Source organism: Crinia signifera, chromosome 1 (genome assembly GCF_055691185.1).
Source record: "Crinia signifera chromosome 1, ASM5569118v1, whole genome shotgun sequence".
NCBI lineage: Eukaryota > Metazoa > Chordata > Amphibia > Anura > Myobatrachidae > Crinia > Crinia signifera.
This window is the reverse complement of record NC_139217.1, coordinates 155,799,367-155,821,303: the sequence shown is the minus strand read 5'-3', so window position 1 is coordinate 155,821,303 and position 21,937 is coordinate 155,799,367. Positions and strand designations below refer to the sequence as shown.

The 21,937-nt window shown below is 44.3% G+C and overlaps 1 protein-coding gene across 2 annotated transcripts; it reads left to right on the top strand.

Moving 5' to 3' along the window:
- The first annotated feature begins 4,851 nt into the window (after positions 1 to 4,851).
- PPP1R3B (protein phosphatase 1 regulatory subunit 3B) lies at positions 4,852 to 21,353 on the top strand. 2 transcript variants are annotated; one of them, XM_083174977.1, is made up of 3 exons: positions 4,852 to 5,069; positions 7,179 to 7,301; positions 18,725 to 21,353. In XM_083174977.1, exons 2-3 carry the CDS (start codon positions 7,267 to 7,269, stop codon positions 19,581 to 19,583), a joined length of 894 nt encoding a protein of 297 aa, XP_083031103.1. In that variant the 5' UTR covers positions 4,852 to 5,069; positions 7,179 to 7,266; the 3' UTR covers positions 19,584 to 21,353. The 2 variants fall into 2 exon arrangements, with proteins under 2 accessions (XP_083031103.1, XP_083031109.1); XM_083174983.1 differs by lacking the exon at positions 4,852 to 5,069 and adding an exon at positions 5,439 to 5,572.
- The last annotated feature ends 584 nt before the right edge of the window (positions 21,354 to 21,937 follow it).

Genomic DNA, 21,937 nt, shown 5'->3' with positions numbered 1-21,937 from the left:
GGCACTTGAAGGGGGAGGAGAGAGAAGACAGTGCAGTCGCCTGACGGGACGATTACAGAACTTCAGGCCTGCCTCCCTGCCCAGCCCTCCATTGGACGGAGGAGAGAGGAGGCTAGTATCGCGCCTCTCTAATCTCCTTGGCTTCTGGAGTTCACGATCCAGGGGAGTCGTCCCTCCCCTACACACCTGCAACTACCGCGAGTCAACTAGCACTATACAGGCAGCCCTCTGTAATTTCAAATGCAGTACCAGCTGGTGGGCCCTCAGAGCTCACGTCTTGGTAACCAATCACCATGGCTGCCGGGCTGAGAGCTCTGGTTGCCTCATGAGCAGCTCACTGTCAGACTGGGGAAGCAGATGTGGAGGGCAGCTCAGCACTAATATCAGGCTGATCGCTGCTACTGCTGATAAATGAGAGTGGATCATCCTGTGCTCCCTGCTTCCTGATGCTTACATTATCTCCAGCACCATCCGCTAAGCAGCTGCAAGAACGCACTGCCTGGGATCTGTCCCATCTGACAGCTGCCGTCCATAATAGGTTGCGCCCCTAGGCCTGTGTCTCATGGGCCTAGTGCCAAATACGGCTCTGAAAAAGGGGTAAGTGGCTGGAGGTCGGGTTCTTGCTGGGGCGAAAGGGGGCAGTGGCATGTGTGAGACTTACTCCCTTTTCCTTGGTAGCCAGGAGTGCCACCTGACTTTCAGCAGCCTCCAGGGGCAAACGCAGGATTTTCAGAAGGGGGTTTCCAGAGAGGGGCGGAGCAAAGCATGGAGATGGACACTTAGGTGACCCAGTATATGCCAAGTCAGTTAAAGTATTATAGATAGACCAAATGTATATAAATAATAATAATAATTTTATATATATATATATATATACATATATATATATATATATATATATTTTTTTTTTAAAAGCAGTGTAGACCCCTGGGCATAGCAATGTATTGGGGCCCCTACCGGTGCGGTAGGGGTAGGGGGTGCTATGAGCGGAAGCTTTGATGTCCCGCAGGTGGTAGGGGGTATTATATCAACCGCTCAGCATGTAGGGCCTGGATCAATAATTTCCACTAATTACCCCTTTACTGCACAGATGGTGGGAGATGGGGTGGGAAAAGGGGGCATTGGGCTGAATGAAGGGGCCCTGATGCATAACTTCCAGGGTAAGCTAAATATCGAAAATGACTAGCGCTCTGGCTTTAACTTGATATCAGAGGTGTGCTGCGGATGGGTATACAGTGATATGCCCTGCGTGTATTGGTTGAGTTATAGAATAACAACAATGTGACAGTATGATGAAAGAAAAAGGTGTTTATTTGTCATTAATCTAGAATGACATCCAGTGGTGGGGGGTATGGGTGGTGGGGGATGGGGGCCCTCTTATGAAGGGGTATAGAGGGGCTGGTGGTGGCTGCAAGAGCCAGAGTCCAAAGTCACAAAAAAGGGGGGTGGTTTTGCCAAAGCACACACCGCTTCACCTCCTGCGGTGAACACAGTCTGTGTGCTCTGTGGAGATTGGTACTATGGAGATAGCAGTACACAGTGAATCGCTTGGCTGTAGATGGATGGTGGGTAACAGTCCTTTCAATGGGTCATGATAAGTGTCCAGGTGTCGCTCAGGATTAAGAGCATCCTCTATGCTGGCCAAGCGGTGCACCCAACACTTACCTGACACCGCTGATGTCCTTAGTCCTTCCATCCCACGCCGCTTCGCCGCTGTGAGAACCGTATCCTGCTGGTGTCTGCACAGCCGTGCAGATCACCAGTGTAGAAACCGCGTCGCTTCAACAGAGACAGAAGCACTTCCGGGTCCCGCTGGCTTGCGTTCGCCGGGTGCTGCTTGTCTCTGGAGTAACTCGGGCTGCACTCCCAGTGGGGAGGAGACTTGTTGTAGATGGCTGGGTGTAAAGGGTGCTGTCCAACGCGTTTCAACCCCGCTGGGGTCTTTTTCAAGGATAAATGGAATGCTTTGCTGTGACGTTTTTATGAGGGGTGTCCGTGGGATACGCCCCTTGGAGGCGGGCGTCCATTGGGTAATATGGCTGTCCATCTGATGACGGGTGCTGATGAGCAGTGTTCATTTGGTGCACATGACAGGAGAGTAACAGGTGTGCAAAATGCACCAGCAGTCTGTTTAGAGTCAGATTCAATACGTGCTGTAAGGCATGTTTGCATGTGAAGAGTGGTCGACATAAGTTATGTCGACCTTATGCCCATGTTGATAAACTGAAAGTGAGATTTGCTGCATCATGTAAGGCAGTCTAATGGCTCTGCATGGTAACGCAGGTGAAGAGTGGTCGACATAGTGTGTGTCGACCTCATGTATAGGTTGATAAACGGGATGGGCTGAAAATTGGGATACTGGCTGTAAGTAGACATAGGGACTAAAAGGGAAGTTAGTAGTCTTAATCTTCACTTTATCTGGAGTATAATCGTGTTATTAACAAGTGCTTATGTGCTGGGTATGGACAGGAGGTGGAGCTGGTCATATCGAATGCTTGTATCCACATATCGTGTTGGTTGCTTCTTTATACCTGGTGGGGTGGCGTTTATTTGGATAATACCCCCAGGTTAAAATCTATGTTTAGGCCATTGGGTTTGAGTGTATTGAGTTGGTAGATCCAGAACATTTCTCTTCTATATAGAGTGGCCGTGAAGTCCCCTCCCCTCCAATTTCAGTCCTTTGGGGTCACAGTTGTGTCTGTCTTTAAAGTGTGAGGATACACTGTGTTGTTCGTATCCCCTTTTTATGTTTCTTACATGTTCGTACATTCTGGTGCCCAAAGATCTTGTTGTTCTGCCTATGTACTCTATGTTGCAGGGGCATTTAATGAGATATATTACCCCCGTGGAATTGCACATCAGATGTTCCTTGTATTTAAATGTTTTATTCACAGTGGTTGAGTGCCAGGTGGTGTTGGCCTTGGTGCTCATGTCTGTCATACATTTGCACCCTGAGCATCTACCACAGTGAAAAAACCTGTACTGTTGGTCAGGGTACTCTGGATGGATGTCGAGGGTTTGATATGATTCTTCGTCAGTTTTTGTTTAAGGTCAGGGCTTTTCTAAATACTACCTTGGGTTGATCTTGGATGAGTGTTTTTAAATCTATGTCTTGCAGAATGTGCCAATGTTTTTTCAAAATCCTCTTGAGAGTGTGTGCTGATTGGTTGTATTGAGTAATGAATAATATATTATTGTTGTCCGTGCTTTCTGTCTTGTCTCTTATGGTCAGTGTGTCTTTCCGGTCTGTGTATAACTTCCAGGGTGGTAGAGGATGTTTAATACGCAGAGGAGGGGTGTATAGTGGAGTGGGCTTATTATTCAGAATTTATCTGGTGGGAGGACAGCTTGCTTGACTGCAGATATCTCCAGTTCCTGGAACTAGGATCCCACCTCCCAAATGGTATTGGGGACTAGGGGATCAGGAGGCAGAGCAATCCACCAACGAGAATATAAAACCACATACCAGGTGTGTGGAGCTGGAGCAGTAACCAGCTGCTGGAAGGCTGATATCTCTGGTTCTGGGAACAGTAGAGACAAGCTACTACTGTTCATCAAAGGAGGAGAGTCCTAGCTTTTGGAATATACCCTCAGAAAAACTTTAAGTCAGACAGAACCTGAAATATCTGACTGGGAAGAGCAATTAACTGGCTTGGATGGGGACCACTGCTTTGAAGTCAGATATCTCCGATTCCCCAGGGCCAATTTTACAATTCTTGTACCCATGGCCCTTAGATTCCTGGGGGGGGGGGGGGGGGGGGGGGGGGTTCTGGGTACTCAGAAACAATGTTCCCTCTAATTTTATGAAGGCTGTGTGCGGCAAAAGATTTTGGCTGTGCAATGAAGGAAATTTTAATTTTTGTGTGTCACTTATATATAACTGGAAAATGACGTTCAGCATTTGTGTTAACTTTACTTCAAAATTATATTAAACATTTAAACATTCAAAACACAGCACACAATGTAGTTAATGGGTGAAACACACATTAATTGAGTCCACAACTGCAAAAAGGGACCACTGCTGCTTTGAGCGCTCTGTTGTAATGTCTGTGCGCACAGCTTAGAGGGAACACTGCTCAGAAACACACACCCCCCCCACCTGCGTGCGCTACTGGCCTCCTCCCGGTCATTCTGTGAGAATAGGCATATACAGTATGGTATAGTACCAAGTCAAATTTATGGTCAACGTGATAGGTTTTATTAAATTAATTAATTTAGTGCTACTGCTGCCAATCATGTCATTTGGACCTTCAGAAGTACAACTCTGTACACCACCACATAACTGAGCCTAGGATGACAGGCACAATTTGCTTAATATTTTTTTCAAAATGCACCAAAAAATAACATTTAGCTTAACGGTGATGCCAAAAACGACAGATGCTCTAGGTCACCAAGAAAGTTTGGGAACGACATTGAATGATTTTATATTTTAAAAGTTATTTAAAAAAAAATAATAATAATAGTTTGTAGTTGCAAAATTTGCCAGATCTCCTCTGCTGACGGTCAGCAAATCACAGTAAAGTAATATTTACATAGTTTTTGCATATATCAGCTCACTTATATCGCAGGTCGTTTTTAGTGCAACAATGTTACTTTATACATGAAAGACAGTGTAATAATACAGCACTACAGCACACTGGTACTGCATTGGCAGCCTTGTCCTGGATGAACCCCAGCACAGTGCACAGCAGCACACACATGTCTGTATCAGTCAGACAGACAGACCTAGAGCAGCACCCTCCCCCTCCCTAGTTGCACGTGAACCTCTGGACCCTATCTCTCGCAGGGACCAACACAGAGCAGGCGTTCACGTGGAGACCAGCGTACCGCTTCTGCCTACCTATTGGCTGGTCAGGCGTCATCTGAGCCCTCGTGATTGGCTAGGAGAGCCTGTTCACGTGAAGCGAGGAGTGGGATGGAACGCCGGCTGCTGCTTTAACAATGAGAGGGGAAGAAGTGTATATGCGGCGGCAGCTGGCTGAGCGAGTTCTCGGTGTCGGACAGACGGGATGGGGGTCCCCGCAACACTGCTGCAGTTGCGGACTGCTGCTCCTGCTGGGGATAGCTAGGTAAGGTAGGCGTGCCCCGGCGGCGGGCTGCGTATGCCGGACCTTTCATTCATTCCAGGTCAGGATGTGCGGTGCCCACGTGCCTCCCCTATCATTGCCTGCGCCCGAATCATCTATACCGGGTACCGGCCCGGTCAGTCGGACCCCTATCCAGTGGTAGCAGCCGGAGGCACCAGTGCGCCGGGCTTATTCCAAAGCTATAGGCGACAGCAGCAGCAAGCAGGCTGTGTATGCATACCTACCAACATTACCCTCTCAAGGAGGGACACATTGCTCTGCTCCTGGACTTTTAATTGTGATTTTCATCACCTGTGGTAAAACACTTTCCTTATTAGTTAACCTGATCAAAAACAGGTGATGGCAATCCTACTTTTAAGAGTGACGTCCAGCAGCAGAGTAGTTTCTCCCTCCTGGCATGGGTCGTGTTGGCTCGTCTCACTCATATGTGCCTGGGGTAACCGCTCGGTGCCCGAGTCCTGCCCTGTGACATTCCCACTGCCCAGGTATGTGGTGGGATAGCATACACTGGTCTATTCCTTTGGCAGCCTGCTCAGTTGGTTCCTGAGCATTAGACCCCAGGCTAGTCACGTAGCATCCTGCTAGCCCGGTGCCTATTGCTGTGGGATCAACTTAACTTTGCCTGTTCTGCACGAAATGATCATGTAAATAATATAGATCTCTATATATACTTTTTTTTTAAATATAGATCCCTTCATGGAAGCTCTATCTATCATCAGACACTAATATATATATATATATATATATATATATATATATATATATATATATATATATATATATCTATCTATATCTCTCACCCTTCGAATATTACTACTATATGTTGAGTAATTTAGAATACTCCATTACAAGAGCTCTCTCCTGTTCAATGGGATTAATATATGCAGTACAAGTTAATAAAAATAGCTTTGAAGTGATTTTTTTATATATATATATATATATATATATATATATATATATATATATATATATATATATATATATATATATATATATATATATATATATATTCCCTCCAATATGTTTTCTATATCCTTTATAAACCTGGAATATACTGTATGTTTAAATTATATATTCATGGTCAGTGTTTGCTTGTCTTTGATCATGTAGCACTTTTTCTTCTTATTGCTCCTCTACTTGATGTAGCTTTATTCTAATAATCTTTTTACACCTTATAGTCCATAAGCTGTCCCTAGAAGAATATGGGCCAGATATATCAAGCTTTAAAAAGTGAAAAAATGTACAGTGATATACAGCCATCAGTTACTAATGGTGTGTACACAGTACTTTTTGCCTTCCGATGTTTACGATATAGTCAACATCGGATGCAGATCGCAAGGGTTTTTAACCCTTGCGATCCCGATCCGATGCGCGTTCACGTATCGTAAGGCAGAAAGTCTTGTCTGCCATGACTATATAGTGCAGATCTGCACTATATAGTCAGACTTGTATGCAAATCGGATGTGCCTTCAGATACTATCCACGATCCGATCGGATTGTGGATAGTATCTGAAGGCACATCTGACCGTGTGTACACACCATAAGTTCATCCACTTGATCACTTTGTGAAGCTTGATGAATCTGGCCCTGTCTCAAAAAGTTACACAACACTGTTTTATTACATGAATAGGGGGGAGGCACAAGGCCTGGTAAATGATTTATAACTTGCGATATACAATCACACACAGCTTATTTTTAAATTAGTGCTGTAAGGAACAACTGCGTATACTACAGAGAGATAGATATAAAAATTTCGTAGATTGAGGGTTTTACTTTACTATTGCCTAAATTGAGCATTTTTGTTCTCTCTCTCTATATCTATATATATATATATATATATATAATTTTTTTTTTTCTATATCCTTTTTACTATTTGTGAGTTTCAATAGTTTATTAACTTAAAATAAATTAATAAATGTGGGTGATGTAGTCTCTCCTATAAAGTGAAGTAAATGGATTGTTTCCACTAGGTGGTAGTGACAGTCCATTCAAAAGTGAAAGCTAACATGGAACATTCACATCCCGCTTCGTAAGGCAAAGGGGGTGTGTTCCTGTATACGTGTTTTTTAATTTCCTCTTTCTCTCTTGCAGACAACGGACCACTGCACTTCTCCGCTCTTTCTCTCCTTCCTGGCTAGAAAGTCTTTCCATCTCTATCTTGACTTTTCATATGTGTTAAATGCCTCGGATTGCTTCACAGATGAATTCAACAAGGTAATACACAGATAATATTTCAGTTTTCATGCAGTTTGAGCTGTACATCTGTCAAGCCCCTCCCCCCAAAATACGAATCCGCAAATGTCTAGTCTACTTAGGCTACGTGTTTTACTTTAAGTACTTGTTTAACTGCCCATTTTTCCCTGTTTTTTTTTTTTTTTTTTTTGTGCTTTGAAATTGATATAAAAATAAGGGCCCACTGCTGGCTTTGATGTGAAATTGCTGGCATGCTGCCAATGGTGGGCGTAAAAAAAAAAAAAAGTGAAGGGAGGTTTTTGGTAGCTTCAGAAACATGGATAAGCATAGAACAAAACAGAATTATAGGAATATACCTCACCCTTTGAATAGTACTACTATATGTTGAAGAATTTAGAAGACTCAATTACAAGAGCTCTTTCCTATTCAATGGGATTAATATATGCAGTACAAATTATTAAAAAAAAAATTTGAAGTGAGTTAAATCTATTGGAACACAATATCATTTTAAATTGAAAACCAATCATGAAACTTTTTGGGGGATTTATTTAAAAAAAAAAAAATATATGGTCCCGTCTCAAGAAATTAGAATGCATTATGACCGATGCTTTGATTAATCTACGGTGGGAAAAATCACTATTTTAGATATTGCAAATATTGTGATATGCAAACCCAATGTACCAGCATCCTTCATTTTCAATTAGGAGTCATTTAGCCTTAGAGAAAAAATAATAGACCACCCTATTTCAGTAAGATAGATGCTTCAGGCGAGATTTAATGCCGCCCGTGTTCAGTGGCAGTGCGAGATGTCTGCTGAATTTGGACGTTTTTTAAAGGGGAATTAACTTACAAAGCAAAACCATGCCTTGTAAGTAAATTCCCCTTTAAAAAAACATCTGAGTTCAGCAGACATCTCGCACTGCCGCTGAACTCGGGCAGCGTTAAATCTTGCCCCTAGTGTTTTTGTTTGAGTACTTTAGGTTCCCAAATAGTCCTCAAGGCAATCCCAGATTTTAGGGATATTCTTGCTTAGTCACTGGTGACTGAAGCCAGGTACACACCGGGCATCGGCCAGTGCATACAAACTTACCAATTTTGGGGAGGGAGCAATTGCGGGGCCTCCCTTATCTGAATTGTTCAGACTAGGGAAGGGCTCATTTATGATGAGGTTACGCACTAGACGAGATAGCAAAATGTCACCTAGAAGGGCCCTTCTGAAGGCCCCTAAACACTAGTGTGATTTGGCCCGATTCTGACCAAATAGAGCCAAACCATGTTTGACATCCACTTCAAACAGATGCGTGGTACCATGTGCCATGGCGGTCGGACGTGCTGCACATTAGATAAATATTATAAATGCAACCATCAGCGGCACATCATGGTAGTTTTTCAACACCTGCGATGTATCGCATCTGACTTCCCTTGAACTCCCCTAGCAGCTTCCTGTTTTTATTTTTTTCATGCGATAAATGGCATGTGTAAAAAAAAAAAAAAAGTGCCAAGTTGGATGTTAGCCCTCCCGGGAAGCTGCTGGAGGAACTCAAGGGAAATTTGGTCCGACTTTCCCTTAAGACAAGTCTGACTAGTGTATTAGGGCCTTGAGCGATATCTTTCTTTCTCGTGTAGTGTGTATGGGGCTTTAATACCTTTTAGTCAGTGTGATTTATAATATCTGTGCACATTCAGGGATATTCCTAAAACCTGGACTGTTGGGGTGCTTTGAGAACCACGTTTGGGGAGCCACTGCAAGTCTAGAAATGTCCACAAGAAAGTAGTCATGTTATTCCTGAGGTAGACAGTCTGGCCAGGCCCTTCTCTGTTACACACTCCTCTACTTCTACATGCCCAGGACATGCCAAACTGCCATTTTACTGAACTGAATGGGATTAGAGCTGGCCCACCCATTCTCCTCCAAATTGCGACTTTAAACTAGTCCTGGATTCTTTCCTGGCATCAGGGTTAACCCCTTGATTGGTGGGTTTTGCTGGGGCAGGACAAACCTACCAGGGCAGGTTTTTCCTATTAAGTTGTATTCACATCTATCAGCTCAGAGTTCTAAGGACTAGAGATGGGCAGTACGATTCATTGGAATGAGTTGAGTCGCACGGCTCAGCTCAGTAAAGTGTGTTGAGTCAGTGACTCGACTCTCGAGTCACGACTCATATGGAATTACAGGCACAGGGAGACAGTGCAGGGCTCACAGCACACTCAGGGACTTGCAGAGTCTCTGTCCCTCAGTGTGTGCTGTGTGCAGGCAGACAGGATGTTAGTCAGTGGCTGGGCTCATGAGTAGTGTGGAATTGCAGGCACAGGGAGACAGTGCAGGGCTCACAGCACACTCAGTGAGTTGCAGAGGCTCAGTGTGCAGGGAAGACAGGAAGTAAGACAGTGGCTTGGCTCACAACTCTTAGTGAGTTGCAGAGGCTCAGTGAGCTGGCAGACAGGAAGTAAGACAGTGGCTTGGCTCACAACTCTTAGTGAGTTGCAGAGGCTCAGTGAGCTGGCAGACAGGAAATAAGACAGTGGCTTGGCTCACAACTCTTAGTGAGTTGCAGAGGCTCAGTCACTCAGTGTGCAGGGAAGACAGGAAATAAGACAGTGGCTTGGCTCACAACTCTTAGTGAGTTGCAGAGGCTCAGTGTGCTGGCAGACAGGAAATAAGACAGTGGCTTGGATCACAACTCATTTGGAATTGAAGCAGGGCAGGCACAGAGAGACAGTGCAAGGCTCACAACACATTAGGGAGCTGCAGAGGCTCAGTCCCTTGCTGCTGCTTAGTAACCGAACCAGCTTTAATAATGATTGTGCAGTTCATCTGGCAGAGGCAGGCAGCTGCTTATGCAATGAATGTTAATAATATACCAACATAGATTCAGTGTTATGTAATTACTATGTAATTTACAATTTTTATTTAAATATTCTGGTGGTCTTGGATTTACAAATATATATCTATAGATATATATAGATGAATATCTATAGATATATAATCTATAGATATATATCTATATATCTATATATCATCCCCTATTAGCCTGCAGGGGGTGTGCCACAGTCACACTGGCTGAGCTGAGCACAGTGCACTGCGGAGGCTGCTGCTGTTTCTGATCCATCAGCGAGTCATCAGATCACTACTGAATAACTGAGCCTGCACACAGTGAGAACTGTCTCAACTCTCACTGCAGGCTCAGGGATTTGTCCAAGGCACAGCAGCCCTGCACGACTCATGAGTCCTGTGAGCTAAGCTTAGAGCTCATGTCCCTGCCTCCCTCCCCACTAGAAGTTACCCAGGTTTGCTGGCCAATAATAGCTGAGCACACTGCTCAGCCCCGCCCCTGTGTCATTGACTGACATGTTTCATCACCAATAAAATTATCTCCACTCTTCCAGGCCCCCCTCTGAGGCAAAGGGAGTTGGGACTCGGGACTGCTGTCTCTGTCTGCACTAATGCTGCTGCTGCTGTCTCGACTCATCCAACAGTGAGTGGCTCGAGTCATGTATTCAGCTTAATGACTCGAGTCACTGAGTCGAGACAGCGATTCACTAGCCATCTCTACTAAGGACTGAATCATTAATTGTTCCCAGTCCTATTATCCCAATCAGTATTCGGATTCCCTGGTATGTTTCTGGTGTCTTGAGTAACACATACACTGACACCAGGGACTAATCTCCCTCCCATCTAGGGACCGTGGGTACATTTACCAATTTACCTATAAACCTTTCCTTAAGCCCTACGGGCTCATACTCCCACATCCCTATCCCCCCCCCCCCCCTTTTTTTCTTTCTAGAGGAAGCTATCGCATGATCCTCTGACTCTCATCAAATCATCCGATGCTAGCATGATGTTTGACAGCAGAGATGAGGGTTTTGTTTGTTAGCACCTCCTTCCACTAAACTATCCAATTTCGTGGCTCTCTCATTCATCCAGCCAGTACAAGCACCCCTGCAATGCTACACAGGTAATAAGATTGCTTTGCTCTGAACTGTTTGGACAGCAGAAGCTTACCTTGGCTCACCCACCCTATTGGCATCGGAATTAACCAGCTAGGGCTATACAGCCATACTTCACTGGACCGCCTGTAATCCATCCGAACACAGAAGCTAAGCAGTGAGAGGCTGGATCAGTACCTATATGGGGGACCTATAGGGAACCTCTAGTGCTGTATTCATCCACTGGGGCAGTACGCCTGTTGATACTGTTGAGGTGTAGCCACAACAAACTTGAACCCCCCCCTTTCTCTCTTCCATCTCATGCTAAACAGTCCATATCCACCCATGCTGACACTGTAGTGGATATCGTAGGGGTGGTGACCAGTGCCCGTTTTCGTTTGCCGGAACCGTATATTATATATAAAAATTGGTATTAGGCAATACGTTACCAAAACATTTTCGCTCTTGTTGAAAATACTTTATTTCATTAATTGTCACAATAGTTGGCGGGAGTCCATCATATATGGTAATCTCCAACAATCACATAAACGGTGTGTTGATATATAAATATTTGTATGAACTTATTTTAGTATCAAAGCTTCCTATTAAAAGTTACGTTTTATTGTTACATCATTTGTACATCCATTACACTGTATTTTATCATATCAAGTGTGCCCCAAAAACCTTTTTGGTTCTTCTTTAGTCTTCTCCTATAGACTACATCCATTTTCAGTTGATACTCTGAACTTTATTTGGGAGCACCACCAACCATTAATAGCCAGTCAGGGTTTTTCCCGCATGACCTTTCTCTTATGTTGGTTCACATCAATTATTAACGCTTAAATTGTACCTAGTAATTGTCCCTTAAGCCTGTGCCAGCCCAACCCCTATCTCAATCCAGGTTTTTCCTGCCCCAGCAAAACCCACCACAGATCGTAGGAGCCCCAGCACCCCCCTAACCTTTGCTCTGGTGTTTGTACGCCAAAGGCTGAGCTCCTCTGCTACGGCAGGCTCCGGGATGTTTGCGGCGGCTCGGGAGGACTCAGGCGTCTGAACCTGGCATACGATCGCTGGAGCACAGGTGATGGGGGGGGGGGGGTGACTGGGGGCTCTAGAGGTGGTGCGCACCTTTCCTATATTAGTGGTATGCCCGAAAATTTTCAAGGACAGCGCAGCTGAAAATTTCCGGGCATACCACCCAAGGGGTTAAGACCGGCTACCATCAGTGTCTGGGACTGAATGGCCCAATATGATTTGGCCACACCAGTGTGACCTGCACAAAGATCATGTCTACAGGCATTTTATAAAGTTATTGGTAGTTTTCAGGACAGGCATGCTGCTTTATTGATTTAATGGTCCAATAATGATTGCGATACACATTGTGGCCTGTTTTTGTGTTAACCTTAACAAAGGTTCTTCATAGTGAAGAAAGCAAACCACATAATCCCTATACTAGTTCTGTAAAGGTTATTTGCCTTGTGCTAGGTATGTTTTCAGGCAATCATTTTGGTACTTGTGTAATAGCACGGCGCCCGGCTACGCTACATTTTCAGCATAGGCTAAGCTACGCTGTCAGCGTAGCCCATCGGCTGCCTAGCGTAGTGACTCTGTGGCAGCCCGGCTCTTTCCCCGGCGTCAATGGCAAGCCTAGTTAGCACCTCACACAGCGCTGGCAACCGCCAGATCCCCTGCGCCAGCGGAGATGGGATCATGCGGGCACCAGCGGTGAGGCGCTCCAGCTATCTGAGACGCAGAAAGGGAATGCGGATTACTTTACATGTATTCCGCGTCCCCTTGCGGGGTTTGCCACGCTTGTGGCTCGCTGCGCTCACACATTTTAAAAAATCAACTCCACGCCGACGTGGATAGTGGGGGTATAAACAGGTCAGGGGGACACGTAACGTCCCCTCGCGGGTCTCTCTGGACTCACCACGCTTCAGGCTAGTGTGGATATTAGGGGTGTTTCAGGAACACATATCTGACTGGGACGCTGGCCGCAGGAACACTACGCTACTTCTGACAGGGACGCTGACTACGTAAGTGGGAACACTACTTTTGACTGACTACGCTGGCCGCGCGAGCACTACGCTGATTCTGACAGGGACGCTACGCTAACTACGTAACTGGCACCATGCTATTACATAAGTACCATCATTTCTCATAGTTATGAGAAATTATTACAGTTCATGTCAACTGATATTGAACATCACGTAGCAAGAGCCCACTTCCATTGGAGGCCATGTTGACCTGCATAGCTTTGTAGCAATGCAAGTTCCCTGTTCTATTAACACTATTTCTTCTAACTAGGCTCTATTTCAGGGCTGGGCAACACCGGCCCTCCAGATGTTAATGAACTAAACATCCCAGGATGCTTTGCATTAGTTTTGGTATGTGGCCATGCTGAAACGGATGCAAGGCATGCTGGGATGTGTAGTTCATCAACATCTGGAGGGCCGGTGTTGCCCAGCCCTGCTCTAGCCATTGTGTTCAGTCATGCAGTTCCACAACTAAATGCATTGTATAAAGGAGAGGTCTTGCTATGGAGGTTAATCGAATCAAGAGGTTTTAATGTCAGGTGATGGCGTAATTCCAATCTTGATTTAGCAAACATGTGAAATGTGTTAAGCTTGGAGGATTTAGAGATGTACATTTTGTGGTTCGTTGGTAGCGTACTGATGGGTTTCTTATCATGGTGTGTTTAGGTTTTTATTTCTTTATTCTCCATCAGCTATAATATTGCATATCGTTACAGCTCACCACTTGTCATGAGTTTTAGAGCTGGCCGTGTCTGCTGAAGTATATCTTGTTTCGGATAGTCCACCTGTCCAGTGTTTTAAGATTTAAAAACTTAAGTGATATGGGGATCTCTTTTTACTAAATTTTGGAGATGAATAAATCGGGCTGAGATTAAGTTCCAGCCAACTTCTGTCCTTTTTATTTCTATGTCGCTCCCTACCTACAGAATCTAGTTGGTTGGGACTGCTATCTACAGCACCAACTTTCAGTAAAGGACCACTGCCTGACTACTATGTACCAACATGGTTTATGTTATTGTTGTTATGGCGTGAACAACTTAATGCCTTTTTATGGAGACATATTAACAGGAGAGGGATCTTCCAATCCCAATTCTTCAGCCTCCAGCCAGCTTCAGGGGAACATACTGGGCAATGTCAGCAGCCGGGATCTGGCTCGTGGGGACAGCGGATAACACTGCAGGATGCTTGCTACTTCGTAGGGATATTTTTAGTAAAAATGAGCCTATATATTGTGGCATGGACTGTTAATCACGACAATGCGGGGATCTTTAATAGGCACCTTTTTAATACTGGTATTTAAAGGTGATATTTAAAGCACCTATGTCAACTTGCTGTTAGTGATTTATGATTTCACATCCTGCCTTATTCAAGAAAAACATCCATCTGCTTGTATTTTATAGACTCGCTAGATGCACAAACAATCCAAACCAATGTGCTGACTTCCCTGGATCGGTGTCCTGGAAATGCTTTAAGCCAATTCGCCAAAAGAGTTGCTTTGGATGTATGGACTTAGTTTCATACAGAGGTGTGTTGGCTACTACAGTATTCACACATCAGTGTCTCGGACCTGTAATCTGTGCGATTTTTGTATTCTGCTCCTTCCATTGTTTTACTGCAGCTTCCTGCTTTTCTCTCCTCATATACAGCCCAGTTATCACATAATTTGACATGTTAACAATTTGCGGCCATCCAATAAATCCACATACACCTACCTTTTTTTGCTGCTACAGATGGAGCCGGGCTCCCTCTTGCTGGCGAATCGCCAGAACGTCACCGCTGGCGATCCGCCAGCTCGCCATCTGACTGAGACGCGCGTGCGTCGGCGGGGCGACGGGACCCTGTCCGTCTCCGCTTCAGGGAGATGGACAGGGTTAGGAGAGGGGGTGCGGGGAGGCGGTGGGGACCCCATGGGAAGCCGTCGGAATGGGACGCGCGAGCATCTCGTGCGCGCGCCTCCCCTTTTGCAAATACGGGTGGCGGGGGATGGCATCGCCATCCCCTGAAAAGAAGAGCCCGGCTCCATCTGTATGTGTCTTACAATGTTCTGACTGGCATGTGTGTGTGTGTGTGTGTGTGTTCCTTCTAGGCGGGGGCAGAATGAAGGGGGTGGACCGGGTCCGCTAACCTCCTCATTGGGGGCACGCTGGGCTTCCCTTTGCGCACCAGCAGGGACAGTCAGCAGGCTGTACTAGCAGGATGCTGCTAAAACAGCCTAGTATCACTATATATCTCTATCGACGTCCATTAAGTTGACCAATTAGGTCGACATACATTTTTCACTTATTTTTTTTTGTTTTTTTTGTCCCGAAAGTCAATTTATAGTTGACATGGACACCATTTAAGTGTGCTGTGCCCCCTTTCTTTGGGCACAGTGCCTTGCTGCACCTGTCTGCTCAAAAAAGAGACACTCTAATCAACCTTTTGACTGTCTACCTAATGCTTGTGTAGACTTATTTCATTCGTTGACCTAAGTCGTGTCAACCTTTAGTGGTTGACCCTAATGCTTGTCGACTTAATGAACGTATCCTGACTTGTGCTAAATGTGTCTATCTAGGATCTGACAAGCTTACTGTAGGTGACTATTCCTTATTTACACATCAGTGACCATTGGGTTGGTATTTGCAAGGCTGCATGATATTGTGTCTTGATACAGACCTTTCTACATGTGAAATTTGGTATGGCTTATACCATGGGTCTTCAAACTGTGGCCCTCCAGATGTTGTGACCCCAGCATGCCTTGCCACAGTTTTGCTATAAGGGACTGTTAAAACTGTGGCAAGGCATGCTGGGATTTGTAGTTTCACAACATCTGGAGAGCCACAGTTTGAAGACCCATGGCTTATACTTTCATCGGTACTCTTTACCTAGCACGGCGCCCATGATCTTGATCGTGGGCATCGTGAGGTAAAAAAATCGTGTCGGTCGCGTCGTATGCGGGCTAAACATGCCCGCACGCGACGCGATGCTCACGATTTCCCATTGAAACCCATGTTAAACATGGACATCGTGTCGGTCGCGTCGCGGCCGGCTATAAATGTGCACACGATGGCCCCGACGCGATGCCCACGATTTGCCATAGGAATTAATGTTAAAAGACCCGATGGACACGATTTCAATGTTAAATGGCTCAATGGACCCGATTTTAGCATAGGAAACAATGTTAAATGGGCCTTAGAGCCCAAATAATTACCCTGAACTCTGAAATGGCCCCCCCAATTTTGTACGCCACCCCACGATCAACGTGAACCCGAAGCGTGGCGAGCGCAGCGGTACGCGTCCTCCGACCTTTTCATACCCCCACTATCCACGTCGGCGTTGAGAATAGAATAGTGTGGCGAGCGCAGTAAGCCACCGAGCCCGAAGCGTGGCGAGCGGACACGGATACCTTCACAGGTAAACGCGTCCCCTCGCGGGCTTCACAGGTGTCCGCGTCGCCACGGACACCTGTGAAGCCCGCGAGGGGACGCGTCTAGCTGTGAAGGTATCCGCGTCCCCTCGCGGGGCGCGCTGCGCTCGCCACGCTTCGGGCTCGGTGGCTCGCTACGCTCGCCACACTATTCTATTCTCAACTCCACGCCGACGTGGATAGTGGGGGTATGAAAAGGTCGGAGGACGCGTACCGCCGCCCCTCGCGGGCTCGCTGCGCTCGCCACGCTTCGGGTTCACGTTGATCGTGGGGTGGCGTAAAAAATTGGGGGGGCAATTTCTGAGTTCAGGGTAAGTATTTGGGCTCTAAGGCCCATTTAACATTGTTTCCTATGCTAAAATCGGGTCCATTGAGCCATTTAACATTAAAATCGTGTCCATCGGGTCTTTTAACATTAATTCCTATGGCAAATCGTGGGCATCGCGTCGCGGCCATCGTGTGCACATTTATGGCCGGCCGCGACGCGACCGACGCGATTTCCATGTTTAACATGGGTTTCAATGGGAAATCGTGAGCATCGCGTCGGTCGCGTCGCGGGCACACATAAATGTACCCGCGATGGGCGCCGTGCTAGGTAAAGAGTACCCTTTCATCATTTTAATTCTTGTGTTTCCTTGGGGAAAGATTTGTAAAACGTTTAGGACAACCTTAAATTGACAGGATGGAGTGACCAAGGCACAAACAGAGGAGCAACTCCAATATACCCTAAACCAGTGTTTTTCAACCAGTGTGCCGTAGCACACTAGTATGCCTTGAGCTGTTCTCAAGTGTGCCCCCAGATCTAGAGATGCCCAAACCCATTTACAGCCACCACCAGTTCAAATGTTATTTACTGGTCTTCTTTTCATCTAAAGGGCCAATGTATTTTAATTTTGTTACCTGTGGGGTTCAGTGTGATTGTTTTTAATGTGGGGGCCAATAGGTTTGTTTTTTTCCTGTGGTGGCCAATGTGTTTTGGCCTGTGGGGATCTTAGGGTGTGCCTTGGCAATTTTAAAGTCCTATTTAGTGTGCCGCAAGGTAAAAAGGTTGAAAATCACTGCCCTAAACCCTCGTTCAACCAAAAAAACAAGTAACTAAAACACAATGTACAAATATGAGAATATATCCAGAGCGCTGTCCGTGAATCTTATAAATCGCTTTCTTCCTCCTTCTCAAATTCTCGCTGATTCAGGTGCGTTGAGAAGAGCACAGAAAAAAGCCCCTACAGCAGGGCTGGGCAATAGTGGCCCTACAGATGTTGATGAACTACACATACCAGCATGCCTTGCATCAGTTTCAGCATGGCCACATAGCAAAAGTAATGCAAAGCATCCTGGGATGTGTAGTTCATCAACCGATTTTTTTTTTTTTTTTTTTTTTTTTGCATTGCATGCAATATAGTGGCATACAATTCATGCAATGCGATTTTTCATTGTAAAGACCAGATTTTTAATTGTATAGTCACCCATTGGTGATTTCATACCCCCACTATCCAGCTACGCATGGAGTTGATTTTTATATAGCGCAGCGAACCACTGAGCCCGAAGTGTGGCGAGCAGACGCAGTATACATGTAAAGTAATCCGCGGGGCTCGCCACGCTTCGGGCCACGCTTTCACTGTAGTGGATTGCTTTCCATAGCATGATGCTATGGAAAGCCGACCGCTCGGCTGGTTATACCAGCAGATGATCGGCGGTGGCCAGAGCACGCACCAGCCCACACTGCTTATTGTCGGACCATACATACTGGGCAGCTTTTGAGCTGAAAGCAGCTCAAACTGTAAATAATAGACTGCTTTCAGCTTAAATCACCCAGTGTATGGGCCTTATAATATTTATTGCACTGCTAGTGTTTTGGGACAGATTTCAGTATAACTGCTTTACTGTAAAGCTCTTTAAACAAATGGGGGATTCAGTTGTAGTTGATGTACCATTCAGGAACAGCAGCTCCCATTCCAAGTTTTTTTTATTTATTTCCTCCCACCTCTACTCTACTGCACCATGTTCTAAAAATATTACTGTTTTTTTATTTTATTTTTTTTAATGATTTTTAATTTCTTCTCTTCCATCTTTAGTGTACTGAATTTTTTTCCACATAAGCCAACCATGGCGCTGGACATAGCCATGAAGTTTTACTTGCATTCTCCAGGCCTGAAACGAGACCACTTGGAGTGCAGGATTGCTCCGAAGACCAACAAGCCGCTGAGACCGTGCATACAACCAAATGACAAAAGCTTGCTAACGGAGATAAACCACAAGGAGAATAAAGTGAAAAAGCGGGTTTCCTTTGCGGACAGTCAAGGTCTAGCTCTTACTATGGTAAAAGTATTTTCAGATCTGGATGACCCCCTTGAAATTCCATTCAACATTACGGAGTTGATCGACAACATAGTTAACCTTACCACGCTGGAGAAAGTACATCTGGTTTTGGACTTTGTCCAACCTGCAGCAGATTATTTGGATTTTAGGAACCGCTTGCAGGCAGACAGTGTCTGTCTTGAAAATTGTATGCTCAAAGAGCGTTCTCTAGTTGGCACTGTAAAGGTCAAGAATCTGTCCTTCCAGAAGAGTGTAAAGATAAGAATGACTTGTAATTCCTGGCAAACTTTTACAGACTATGAATGCCTGTATGTAAAAGACACTTATGCTGGGTCTGATAGGGATACTTTCTCTTTTGACATTATTCTACCCGATGACATTCGCTCCCAAGAAAGGATAGAATTTGCAGTTTCTTTTGAATGCAATGGAAAAATCTATTGGGACAGTAATAAAGGAGAAAACTACAGAATAATTCGGTCCGATTTTCGGAGCCATCACTGTAAACCTGATTATAGCCTTTCACTTGACCAGTTTGGGAGTCCAAGGTGCTCCTATGGTATATTTCCAGAGTGGTCCAGCTACTCTGGGTTTGAAAAACAAGGACCATACTACTAATATACTCTTGGCATAGAAAAGCTAAAATCTAGGCAGTAGTGGTGCCAATCCCAATGTGTTGGGCTGTCAATATGTCCTTGTTAGGACTGACAAGTGTCATGGCTTTCAGAAGCTGTACCGGGCTATGATGCAATGTTCTATTCAGTTTCCTATGCATGGATGACGCTGGTAAAGTCCAAAGGTTGTTGTTGTTGTTTTTTTTTTTATGTGGAAGTTGGGAAGATGCTGCTAACTTTGTTTTTCCTGATGCTGCTACACTTTTACTCTTAGACGATACACCCACCTTTTTCATGACTCTAACTTCCACTGAAATGTCTGTGATGGAGGTAGATGGATGTTGGTGCACTAAAGGTGCCTCTGCTCTAGTTTAGTTTCTATGTTATTATCCTTCCAATTCTCAGGTGAAGTGTTTTATTATAGTTTGTTGGAACCTGCTTTATTAAAGCCTTTTTTTTAATCCGTGCACTGCCCCATTTTATGCACATACACCACCCATGTTTAATAGTTTTTCAGTGATGCTGTCACAACAATTCTGTACACTTCTAGGTTTGTTTTGGATGCTATTTTTAATATTTCAATGGATTGAAAGAAATTTTCTGTAAATTTGTGGGTTTATTTTTTATTTTTTTTCCCCCCAGTTCAGTTATTTTATGCTGCACATGAATATTAGTATTTGTCTGATCACTTAGATGTCTGTGCCTTTAATTGTACAAGGTAAACCTTTCACTACTTACCACGTCTGTGTTTTTTTTTTTTTTTGCTCTTGCATAGGACTACCTGTACATAACTTTCCTAGAGAAATAATTCAGTAGTCTGTTGTATTTTATTTTCTTTGGATGCTGGTGTCCACATAATTGAAAACTTGGTGGTGTTGACACGTATTACTGCCTAAAACTGTTTCGCCATTTTCCTAAGTAAGTTAGACGTGCAACTTTTGTTTGACCATTGTCATGCTTACTAAATCTGGAAGATGATTAGTGGCAGGACTTGAGCTTTGTGTATGGAATATTTGTTCTAGATGTAAATTACAAATGAAAAAATGCAAGAATACCCTTTATTGGGTCTTGGATTTTCTAGCATAAAATCCAGCGAATTGGCTTCTGCCATTCAGCCTCCCCCCCTTTTTTTTTTTTTTTTATATATATATTTATAATATAAAGGTGAAGAGGGGAAAACTACTGGTTTGAAACAAATGAATGATTTTGACATTTTTAAGGTTGGCAAATTCTTGTAACAAATTTTAAATGTGTGTTCTCAAAATGCATTTGCAAAATCTTTTAAAATGAACACGTTACATTATTTTGGAGACCTGCATAAAAATGTTTTCTTAAATTCTCTCTAACTAAAGTATCATGTGACTTGGCAAACTTGATTCTTTTTAAACCTCCCTCTAAAATATCAAGTAGGCTGTGAGGAGAACAGTTGTAGTTTTTCTTGCATGAAACCTTTTGGAGTGCAGCAGGTAAGCTGACTTTAGCCTTTCTCCAAAATCGGAATTAGTGAGGATGGCTTTCATCCTGTGGCTGTATGGAGAGATGTGTAATTCGATCCTGTTTTGTAACTAGAAGTGCCTTGTACAATTGTTATTTCTTTTTATTTTCTGCATGTTTGTTTTTTTGTTTTCTTGAAAGAAAATAATTGTGCACAAGTCATTGGGGACAAAAATATGCACTTTATAATCACGAGTGAAATTTAGATTGGTCTTTTTATAGAACAAAGATGTTTTTAAAGTGAAATGTAATAATAAAGGTGAAGCATTTGAAGACATGACTTGTGATTTTATGCCTTTATATTTTTAAATGTATCTGCATTTACAGTGAAACATTTGAGGAGCTTCTGATCTAGATAGTAATTATGTGGTGGATTGGCTTTTCTGCCTCTTCACTATCTGTAGAAGACTGTTACCCACATACCATGTTACTGCTTGTAGCAAACATCCCCTGCAGCTGCTATCTATGCTAATATAGGGGCAGATGTATTCTAGCAGCGCTTATCGCGCCGCTATAATACTTCCTGCTTCACCTCCATTAGTGAGGCGAAGCAAGAGGGGAGACAGACAAGATGTCAGCGATGCTGACCGTTCATAAATTCGGCCTGCTATCATATATAGATAGTAACGTCCCTGTCATTTACTGCACGCTGGCTCCATCATACCTGGGGGGAAGCGGTATCGGTGCACATAACGTGCGCTGATACCCCTTCTCCCCCATATCAAATGGTCATACATCTGCCCCATATTGTGAAAAATAGAGTTGTAATCTCAGACAGTAGCAACTTTGAAAGATATTTACATCAGTATTTGGTCAACAAAGGGTTGATGGTACAATTGATGGGTGATCCGGTTTCTCTTCCAC

Coding starts and splice junctions, on each gene's coding strand:
- PPP1R3B (XM_083174977.1), top strand. CDS start 7,267: ATGCCTCGGATTGCTTCACAGATGAATTCAACAAG. Junction 7,302..18,724: donor TCACAGATGAATTCAACAAG/GTAATACACAGA, acceptor TTCCATCTTTAG/TGTACTGAATTTTTTTCCAC.